The sequence below is a fragment of the Sinocyclocheilus grahami genome, unplaced genomic scaffold (assembly GCF_001515645.1).
Source record: "Sinocyclocheilus grahami isolate Dianchi unplaced genomic scaffold, SAMN03320097.WGS_v1.1 scaffold592.1, whole genome shotgun sequence".
In the NCBI taxonomy this organism is placed as follows: Eukaryota; Metazoa; Chordata; class Actinopteri; order Cypriniformes; family Cyprinidae; genus Sinocyclocheilus; species Sinocyclocheilus grahami.
Genome location: NW_015505771.1, coordinates 289319 through 300758, shown reverse-complemented (window position 1 = coordinate 300758; position 11440 = coordinate 289319). Strand labels below are relative to the sequence as shown.

The 11440-nt window shown below is 36.4% G+C and overlaps 1 protein-coding gene across 3 annotated transcripts in view; it reads left to right on the top strand.

Annotated features, from left to right (window-relative positions):
- The window catches only part of LOC107557201 (kinesin-like protein KIF2A), a 15788-nt gene extending 6371 nt beyond the window's left edge, over positions 1–9417 (top strand). For 2 of the 3 annotated variants that reach the window (XM_016240528.1, XM_016240529.1), the window contains exons 6-21: positions 849–949; positions 1082–1177; positions 1597–1651; positions 1727–1889; positions 2000–2090; positions 2252–2315; positions 2401–2492; positions 2731–2873; positions 3041–3245; positions 5279–5389; positions 5486–5553; positions 5817–5900; positions 8214–8364; positions 8675–8776; positions 8961–9096; positions 9183–9417. In XM_016240528.1, the coding sequence (XP_016096014.1) occupies positions 849–949; positions 1082–1177; positions 1597–1651; positions 1727–1889; positions 2000–2090; positions 2252–2315; positions 2401–2492; positions 2731–2873; positions 3041–3245; positions 5279–5389; positions 5486–5553; positions 5817–5900; positions 8214–8364; positions 8675–8776; positions 8961–9096; positions 9183–9268 (1748 nt within the window). In that variant the 3' untranslated portion in view covers positions 9269–9417. The remainder of the gene's footprint in view (positions 1–848; positions 950–1081; positions 1178–1596; positions 1652–1726; positions 1890–1999; positions 2091–2251; positions 2316–2400; positions 2493–2730; positions 2874–3040; positions 3246–5278; positions 5390–5485; positions 5554–5816; positions 5901–8213; positions 8365–8674; positions 8777–8960; positions 9097–9182) is intronic. The other variant, XM_016240530.1, reaches the window with a different exon arrangement.
- The last annotated feature ends 2023 nt before the right edge of the window (positions 9418–11440 follow it).

Sequence of the window (11440 nt, the reverse complement as noted above, 5' to 3'; positions counted from 1 at the left end):
ATTTTGAATATAGAAATGATTTAAATAACAGAAAAGATGCTTTAAAAATTAAACTAAAACTGCCAGCAAGTGGCGGCAAGTCACTGATTTTATCACTGAATCATTCATTCAATTGATTCGTTCAAACGGCTGATTCATTCAGGAACGAAGTATGTTACTGTTTTTATGAATGGGTAATTGAATCATTGACTCACTAGATTCGTTTAAAAATGCAGTTCATTCATAAACGAAACACCGCTGTGTTTGAATGGAGATGCGCAGTGGCTCAGCTGTTACTTTGTTTGAAACTATTTTCGTTGACGAAATAGAGCAAAATAAGGCAATTGTGTTGTTGTCAGACAATATAAGTCACTTAATATTAACTTCTTGTTTAATGAACTGTTGTATTAAATCAATATCACATTTGCAAACTCCCTTAATAATCATTAAAAGCTGTCACTCATCTTAGTTCATCGCGATCTCACAAAACTCTATTATAATCGACGAAGCTCCCTACACTGCACAATAAATCTCTTCTTTACACTCTGTCAACACTTCGTTTGTTATAATGAGAGGATATGTCTGTGATGTATTACTCAACGCTGCAGTTACGTATATTAGAACCTTTGAAGGTCCCTCAGCGCAAACACAAATATGCTGATCGGGTCAGTCGCACAGGTGCTCCTAAATATTTCTTCATAGTCGCACGCAGTAGTTTTCAGTTGCAAATGCTCGCACTGTAGAGCCCTGACACATACACTGTTATTTTAGCGAGAGATACAGAGTGGGAGGGGATGGGCTGAAAGAGAGGAAACGGTTCTTGCCTTTGATAAAATGGAATCGTGTGTACCATTCTGCCCTCTTAACAGCAAGGAGGAAGTCGAACTGTGTGAAGGAAGTGGAAAAATTGCAGGAGAAGAGGGAGAGACGCAGGATACAGCAACAGGAACTGAGAGAAAAGCGAGCACAGGTAAGACTTCTCATCTTTCTGTCATTATATCTTTCTGCCTCGTCTCTCAGCTTTTAATTGTAGTGGGTTTGACAAATAGATTATTTCACCTGGTGGTGTTCCTATTGTGAATGTGCTTGTTTTGTTTTAAAGGAAATTGATACGACAATTCCAAACTATGAAATACTGCAGATGATCCGAGACTTCAGAGCAAGTTTGGACTATCGACCGCTAACCACGACAGATTTGGTAGGTATTGATGAATTAATGTCTGGGTCATAAAATAAAATATGAAATAAAATAAATAAAACAAAATGATGATGAGCCATCATGTATCATTATTTTTTCCACATTATTTTATTATTATTGTTGTTAATTTTTTTTATTCATTATTTCATTTTTATTATAATGATTATTTATTCAACATTTTTTCTCCATTTGAACTTTGGAGGGGAATACGACCTAGACATGGTCATGTTAATGTATTTGAGATCCACTTTTTAATGATGATAATAGTAATACAGAAAAAATAATATGTAATATCAATATCAATATCATGTATTATTAGTAAGAAAAAATTATAACTAGCAATATCTTATTCTTCATTCTTGGATGTTAAGTAAAACATTTTATTAAGAGATGTAAAACGTGATTCGTTTTTTTGACAGATTGAGGAGCACAGAATATGTGTTTGTGTTAGGAAACGACCCCTCAATAAAAAAGGTAATGACTCAGAAATGTTTTTTTTTTTTTTATTACCTTACGTGTGTTGTAATTTATTTCTCATTTGTGTTGTAGAGTTGACAGTAAAGGACCTAGATGTGATCACTATTCCAAGTAAAGATGTTGTCATGGTTCATGAACCAAAACAGAAGGTGGATCTGACTCGATACCTAGAGAACCAAACATTTCGCTTCGATTATGCCTTTGATGACAGCACAACAAATGAAATGGTTTACAGGTAAGGATGATTTCATTTGTTGTTCATTAAACATGAATATTTCTCTAAAAAGGATGTTGGGAATTAGTCACTGTTGGAGGATAAAAATCTTATAACCGTTTTCTTCACAGGTTTACTGCAAGACCCCTTGTGGAAACAATCTTTGATAGAGGAATGGCCACATGCTTTGCTTATGGCCAAACAGGAAGTGGAAAAACACATGTAAGAAGTATTTTTTATTTAATTGATATTTAAAAAAAAAAAAAAATACTGTTTGTACAGTTTGCTAGTTTTTGTACTGATAATGGCCACAGCTTTATTTTTTATTTGTCATATGTTAGTGTAATAAGACATAAAGCTCATCGATTGGTTTGTTTTTTTAGACCATGGGTGGAGATTTTTCAGGAAAGAACCAGGATTGTTCAAAAGGAATCTATGCATTAGCTGGTAATTGATGTTTATTGGGTCCTAGATTTTCTTTAATCTTGTTCTTTCAAGCAAACTCATTCAAATACATGTTGTCCACACACAGCTCGAGATGTTTTTCTCATGCTGAAGAAACCAAATTATAAGAAGCTGGATCTTCAGGTTTACGCAACTTTCTTTGAAATTTACAGTGGAAAGGTAAGTGGCTCTGAGTTAGGCTCACTTTTTGTTCATTCAAAACGTGTTGTGAATACCATTTGAAGATTTGTGCTCATTTGCTAAGTGACTGGATCAGTTTCATTTCACAGAATATTTCCTTTCATTGATTTATTTTTTTATTATCAAGAGGTGCGCTTTAGAAAATTTATGACTAATTGATAGCTAAAGGCTATTTTAAAAATGGGACAAGTCTTTCAAAGTTTTTTTTCTTCTTTAGGTATTTGATCTGTTGAATCGTAAGACTAAGCTACGTGTGCTAGAAGATGGGAAGCAGCAGGTGCAGGTGGTTGGGCTTCAGGAGCGTGAGGTCAAATGCACCGAGGATGTCCTCAAACTTATTGAAATAGGGAACAGTTGCAGGTAATACCCAATGGATAAAACAAGTTCACTGAATATTGCTCTAGTTATTAGCATTTGTTTATTTCATAATATTTTCCTTAACGATTCATGATCTTTGATCTATAATTGGTCCACACAATTATCAGACACTCCTGACTTAAATTTCACCTTCTTATCTTCCATTTTAGGACCTCAGGTCAGACCTCAGCTAATGCCCACTCATCCCGTAGCCACGCCGTCTTCCAAATCATTCTACGAAGGAAGGGCAAGATGCACGGCAAATTCTCACTTATTGATCTGGCGGGTAACGAACGTGGAGCGGACACATCCAGCGCTGATCGGCAGACTCGTTTGGAGGGAGCCGAAATCAACAAGAGTCTGTTGGCTCTGAAGGTCAGCATCTTAACACCACCCAAGAGGAGGGCTGTGCGATATATATCGTCTGCGATAATATCATAATTGTTGTTTTAACGATGTGCAATTTGACATTATCGAGTATTTTGCAAAAACCATTCAAAACCCCCCTACAGAGTACACGCACACATTACGTGAAGTCTAGACTAGTGCGCGTTCGCACTTAGAGTGCGTTCTGTCACTGCATGATTCAATTAAAATACATTTAGAATGATCACAAAATTCAAGATATGGGGACAGAAAATTTATATATTCATATCAACTCATATAGTTAATCAATATCGCACAAAGAGTGCTGTTTTTTTTCTCCAAAATGATTACAAACTTAATATCGATTTTTTACAACAGTTCAAAAAACAAGAAGTTAATTAAGAGACTTACATTATAGACACCATATTGCCATATTATAGACAACAAAAATTATTGCAAACACAGCCACTGCACTGTTTTGTGTCTCTGAGCAACATGGCGGTGTTTCGTTCCTGTATGAATCAACCGTTTAAATGATTCGGTTCAATCGCAATGACTCACTTATTAACAGTGATTTGCTGCCACCTACTGGCGGTTTTAATTTCACTTTCCAAGTATCGTTCATTATTTAAATAATTTCAAATATCAGTATTCAACATTTTGTTTAATATATTAAAACATTATTTATGCATTTGTAATTGCAGGTTAAATGCATTCATGTTCTGCACTAAACAGTAGTGTGTAAATTAGGCATGGGACAATAACCGGTTTCAGGGTATACCGCGGTTTGGAAAAATCACGGTTTCAAAACCACAAAAATTTCCCGTTATACCGTTCCTGCGGAATGCGCAGTTTTTTTACGTGTCGTCAAAGACGGAAAGTGCAGGACTCCCTCAGTTGTGTGCAGCGAAGAGCATAACAAGTCACACGACCCCTCCCCCTCAGCCCCTCCGGTTGGTGCGAGCAGTCAGTGAGAGTCACCTGTGTGTAGGATGGCCGAAGGAGATGAATCCCTGGAACTTTTTCCCCCGTCGAAAAAGACGAAGTCTGTCGTATGGGAATTTTTCGGGTAATGTAGACTAACCATGTTCCGTACACAACAGTGTTCCATACAGATGACGCTCCGATCGCTAAATAAATACTTCCTGGTCGAACATAAACTATATATCTGTGTCATCTTCATTTCTCCCTCTTTCACCCCCGATCAAGACAGAGACCCACCCGCCGTTTGTTTCAGTGTTGAAATGCTATTTGGCTTGCTACCGAGTCAGATAACATGGCTAATTAACTAGCTAACGTCAACTAGTTTCCTCCCTCACGTTACTTCACAGAGTGAGGAATAGCAGTCTAAAGTACGTACTGTACTTGTCTGCGATTTAGTACAATAATTAAATTAAGCTGGTATCACGTCTATACTTTTAAGCCTCCTGCCATTGTTTACATCTGTTAAAAAATCAGGACATTTAAAAAACAAACTGTTGTACGGAGAGACCGTGTGTGTGTGTGTGTGTGTGTGTGTGTGTGTGTGTGTGTGTGTGTGACAGCTTCAGTGTTTCCTCTGCATTGCAAAGAGGAATTTTATTGATACTGATTTAATTTGCTTGGTAACAGCCCAAATGTCTTAATATTCTAATTCACTGATTAAATCTAAGAATTTGACTCAAAAGATAATTTACACTTTTAGAAAAAATTGCTTTTTTAAAGGTAAAAATGCCCATAAAAGGTAAAGATCAGTTTAAACTTATTGGAAAAGATTCATTTCTATCCGTGTGAACTGACCACCACACAGAATATGAAGAATATAAAAAACTTTAGGAGTCAGCTGTCCACGGTAGTCCTTAAGATACCAGCACAGTAACCCACTCAGCAAAATATCGTCTAAGTATCGTTATCGATAAAATCCAAGAAAATATTAAGATATTATTTTTTGTCAATATAGTACACCCCTACCCAAGAGCAGGGGTCGTCAACCATTTGTTCATGAAGTGCCATTTTGAATTTTCCTAGTTAATCACTGTGATCTTGTATGTCCCATGTATTAGGAATGTATCAGGGCTCTGGGCCGTAATAAGCCTCACACTCCATTCAGAGCGAGCAAGCTCACACAGGTCCTCAGAGACTCATTCATCGGTGAGAACTCCAGGACATGCATGGTAAGTTTGATTAAGCACGCTTTCTCCAACATTAGGATTTGGCTAAGTTTACCTTTGCCTGTTGCACAGCTGTAATTGTGACTGTTGTCTGCATAGATCGCCACCATTTCTCCTGGCATGGCCTCCTGTGAGAACACGCTGAACACTCTGAGATATGCCAACAGGTGAGGACATGGCGCTGCGTTGTGCTTTTATGAAAACAGAAGTTGAGTAGAACTATTTTTTCCTTTTGAAGAGATTTTAAATACCACTCTCAGATTTTTGCCTCCAATGTTTAAAAAAAAAAAAAAAATCTCAGTAATGTTGTTGTATTTACTAATGCAAGTGCCAATGGGGAAAAAGTGGTGTAACTGTACATCTTTCCTGATTGGCTGTGCTCTTCTCTCTGACTTGCTGTTTTTCTCTGTTCTGTCTTGACTGTCTTCAGAGTAAAGGAGTTTGGGATTAGCCCCTCTGACATCCCCTTCTCTCAGGGGGGAGGAAGTCGCTCTGAACCCTCTCCTACCTATGAGTATGAGCACATGTCTATGCAGCTTCCCACCTTATTTTTAGTCAGATACACTGCAGCAGTGTTGGGGACTAACTAAAACTAGTGATAGAACATTTTTTAGTAGCGTAATAGTAGCCAAACTCTTTTCAAAATCGAGCTTTTTCATGAACAAGCATTTTCCCCCTCTCAACAAGCAGTGAAACTGTACACTGTAGTGAAACTACACTGTAGAGTCTTATGCCCTATTCACACCAAGAACAATAATGATAACTATATTAGCGTCCACAACAACGCATGATAACGTTCTGTTTATTATAAGCATGCACTGCTGTTCTGTCGTCTGCCACTTTAATGCTCAAACTTTAAGCAGGGTGGATTCTGATTGGCTGTCAATGTTTTTATCATACATCAGCTAGAAGAAATCTTTGTGACATTTCATTTTAGCAAATCACTTTATTGTGAGTAGATGTCAAAAGTATCACTCCTTCAAAAATGGCATTGAGTATTGTCACATTTCACTTATTTGGGATCGACTACTAAAATTTGTTATGAGAACCAGAGAACCTTAGAACCTTAAGGTTGTGTGACATCTCAACCTTAGATTACTTTCAGTGAACTACTTCAAAAGAATGATTACTAATTCACTTGTAATGTCTGCATAATTTTACACCTTGTTTTTATCCATATATTTTGTTCTATGCTATTTATTCATGTTTTCAATTGAGTTGTTTAAATTAGGGATGCACCGAAATGAAAATTCTTGGCCGAAGCCAAATAAAATGAAACACTGGGGCGAATACCGAACACGGTTTTTCGCATTTTTCCCCCCATGTAGGCCTATTTTGCCTTTTTTTTTGCCTTGTTTTGTCCTGGTTTTCAAATAAAAAAATAAATTACAAAACAACAAATTAAAACTATTTACTTAACACTGAACATTTTTTTTTACATTCTAGCAGACATTATACCAACAAAGCACAATTTAATTTAAAATGAATAAAATAGTAAAATAATATTTTTTGGCCATTTTTGAGACTTGAATCAGGCATGTATTTTTTTACTGTACAAATAAAAGCAGCCTTGCTGAGCAGAAGAGAATTCTTTTAAAACATTAGAATATATTACAGATCCCAATTTGAACACTATGTGAGAATGTTATAATAAATGTATTAATAGAGCTGTTGTAGGGTAATTATTATTGTCTTATTTTTTTCTTTTATTTTACAGAACAACAGTAAAATTACAATGCTAACATTTATGAATGTTGATGGAGTTGTTGCTTTTTCTCGGCTTTTATTTTGGCAGAAACCTGCAGGAAGATCTCAGTGTTTCTTTTTGTTGACAACAGCATGCAGATTTATAAATGATTCTCATTACGAATTTGGGAAGATGTTTGTCGCATGTATCGCATTGTCACTTGCCTTTAAAAAAATGTCACAAAAAATGTTACTGAGCAACTGACAAGTAACAGTGTTTCAGTGCAGATTTTCCTCGTGCTTTGCACTTTGAACCCTGGCGCTGCGAGCTCGTGCAGCGCTGTCAGAATACATGCAATTCGTGCGTGCATTAGAAAATGTAACATTCTGCAGTTTATTTACTAATCATTTGAAGTGATTTCAATCATCATACAGTAGCCTAACCACCAGCAATATTACCTTCTTAAATAGCTTCACTCTTTTTTTTTTTTTCTTTTTTTTTTTTTAGCAACTTGTAGTGTTAGGAACAGTGTTTTGACAATCAGCTTTAATGTAGCTTCCCCAGCACTGCTCAGTAGACGAGCAGCATCCCGCGTTGGCTTGCAACCAATGCATGGAAATACTCATGCACTGCAATGTATATAACCACAGTCTGTTTCTTTTTATTAGAAACATTGGCTGCACTCACGTCTCCCACTAATGGTTGTGCTTTTGGTGTAAACATTTTTCATTTCCCCTCTGATCTGCTGCCATTTCATTTCTCTAACCCTGGGAATGTCTGGCACATCTGTGGTGCTGTTGTTCTTACTTCTCCTTTAGAAATATCTCATATTGTGAATATCAATGCACATAATCACTGTATATAATTAATAAAAATGAGATGACACCATAAACAGTTGTGTTAGCCGTATTGCAATTTATATGCCCAGCTGCACTGATGGGAATTATCATGTCTGCTTGATTTTGTCACAAAATGCTTATTAAGAGCATAAAACCTTTGAAATAAGGTAAAGAGTATACAGTGTCACAGCAAAAACAAGCATCTCCCCAGTTAAGTCCTGTGACCTGTGCATGGTGTCATTTAGGTCAGCACGATTGCTCTAAAAATATCATCACAAATGCTGTCAATCTGTGAATTTAGAGTGAAGGAGCTGACCGTGGATCCCACTGCTGTGACGGAAGGAGTCCGCCCCAATGTCAACTCCATCAACCAGCTGGACATCATGGATGAGGAATGGGAATTGGGCAACTCCCCTCAGAGAGATGACCTCAAACTGCTCTGTGAACAGAATGTAAATCCGCGTCTGTTCCTCGTACTTCCTCTGCTTTAAACTGCATGCACGAGGATACAGTAATGACACCTACTTCAGAGACACTTTTTAGAAGTGTAATTTGTGACCAAGTGTTACTGTCTGCATATATAAATTGTATTATAAATGTCACTTGATAACTTTAATACGTCCTTGCTAAATATTAAGTATTCATTTCTTTAAAAAAAAAGAAAGAAAGAGAAACGGCAATCGATTTGTCTTTTAGATACTGTGAACCAAACTCCATTAAGACTTGTAGGTCGGTTAAAAGCTTGTGTTTGAATATTGACAGGAAGAGGAAGTCTCCCCTCAGCTCTTTACGTTCCACGAGGCAGTGTCTCAGCTGGTGGAGATGGAAGAGCAGGTTCTGGAGGACCACAGGGCTGTGTTTCAGGTATTTATTCCTCTAAGGTCACTTTCATACTAGAGCTTTTTAGTCCAGTTGATGTCAGCGTTTGGTTTGTTGTGCTTCTTTTTTTTTCCTGAACTGTTCTTTCATTTGTACTCTGATACGGTTCAGTCCCAAAACTGAAAAACGGAATTGTTAATGAGGATTTTTACACTATATGTGCTGACAGGAGTCTATCAGGTGGCTTGAGGATGAGAAGGTTCTCCTGGAGATGACTGAGGAGGTGGACTACGACGTGGACTCATACTCTTCTCAGCTTGAGCAGATTCTTGACCAGAAGATTGAGATCCTTTTTGAGCTCCGAGGTAATGCATCCTCTAGAATGTTTTTCCTTTCAGTTTTCCCCTGATGGAATGATTATTAATGGATGTGTGTCTGCTCGTGTTATCAGATAAAGTGAGGTCATTCCGTTCTACTCTCCAAGAGGAGGAACAAGCCAGCAAGCAGATTAACCCCAAGCGGCCCCGTGCGCTGTAGCCTGGAACATGCTCACGGGGAAACGACAAACACAAGAGTCCTGTAGGCTTCTTGATAGTATTCAGAAGTATTCTGAAGAAACCTTTCCTACTTTCACATGTGAAATAAAGCGTTGGGTAATTCTTACAAATCACTAGAGGATAAAATAAGGGGAGGTTTTTCATCATTAAAAACCTTGATGAATGATTCTGAGGAAAGCTTTAGAATTTTTTTATTAGAATCGATTTTATTTATTTACTTTTTCATTGTAGGTTAAGGGTACAGACTTGTATCAGTTGATACTCACTTTTTTTTTTAGTTGTACCACTGAAATCCTTCTTTTCAAGTTGTTCTAAATTGTATGCATAAACACTCTGCAACAGTTTATCACTCCGTTCCTAGCATGGCTGACTGGTTCATCTGCACTTTAAATAACCTTGTTTTTTCGGGGTCCGTTTACCGTACTTGGCACAGTGTATGTTTCTGTTGATTGGCTGATCCAGCATTTTATTCTGTATCACCTTGCCATTTCTTGAAGGTATAATAGTTGAAGTTTAAGACATTGTCAAAGAAGCATTAAATGCACTGGGAGAAAAAATCTTAAGGGTATGTGAATGAATGTGAGAATTGTCAGCAGTTAGTTTTGTTGGTTTATCAATGACCGCTGTCCCTTTTTTTACACGATATTCTCTTTGCCGTCTCTCTCATCTGTTTATCTGTAGAATGCTTTTGTGCCAAATCATGTTTCCTTGTGGAAAGGAAGTTAACCGTCCACCAACTTCGTGCTTTGCTTTTAAAACTTCCCAACCTTCTCAAAATTTGTAAAATGTAATAACTTACAGCAAGTTTGTCATAACAAATAGGGAATACCACTTATCCGCCGCTGATGTTTTCAGTGTAGGCACCTCTCAATTCAGTGGTTGCTAAATAAAGAATGATTCAACAAAATTCTCCATTTTTATCCTGGTTCCCGACTTTCTGTTTTGATCTTTGTTTTTAAGAGTACTTAAACTGTGATTCCTTGTCTTTGTCAAATCAGAGAAGAGTTTTTAGACTGTAGAGATTGTGGCAGCTTTGTCCAAGAGGGTGAGAATGAAAGTATAAAAAGTTTAAATTTATAAATTATCTTGACTCTTCCAAAGTTATTAAAGTTAACTAAAACCATTTTAAAAATCATTAAATATCATTTAAGCTAGTTGACAAGGCAACATTTTTCGTTTAGTTTATCTGCATGTACTAAAATAACGCAAAAAAAAATGTATAAAAAATAAATATAGACAAAACACAAAATTACTAAAACTAAAATTAAAACAAAATATTACAATGGCGAATTCAACAAAAACAAAACAAATATGTGATAGTTTAAAGATCTCGATACTAAAATAAAACTGTACCCTTCAGACTTGAGTAGTGCAAATACTTTTTCATATTTTGACAACATAGATATACCTTTTTTTTTAAATCAGGACTTCTTCAAACAACTTAAAACACTGATTTAAAACTCATTTGAGTGGATGCAGTTCCAAAAAGTAGGGGATGGTGTGTAGTACTAAAACTAAAATTAAAACAAAATATTACAATGGCGAATTCAACAAAAACAAAACAAATATGTGATAGTTTAAAGATCTCGATACTAAAATAAAACTGTACCCTTCAGACTTGAGTAGTGCAAATACTTTTTCATATTTTGACAACATAGATATACCTTTTTTTTTAAAATCAGGACTTCTTCAAACAACTTAAAACACTGATTTAAAACTCATTTGAGTGGATGCAGTTCCAAAAAGTAGGGGATGGTGTGTAGCTTGCGCTGTTTGCTAATGATACAGTGAGCTCTAAGAGAAGAAAAAGGGTGTTTGTGTAAATAAACAAATAGAACAACAACGGCAGTATTATCATCAGCACAGGTCCTAAACCAAAATGGTAGAAGTACCGTCACATTTATTATTAGTAATAATTTCATTTCAAGCTATAGGTTTTGTACACATTGCTGAAACCGCACCAGTATTTATTGCAGTGCTAACGACTTTTATTATTCCATATTTAAATAACCAGCTTAAAACACATCTGATAAATGCAGAAATAAATGTGATTTACATGATGTTGTATTTTATTATGTTTTGTAGCTGACTTTTATTCTGAAATGCCTACTTCCGGAAGGCGTTGTCGTTGCGTTATTGAAGCGCTTTTCAC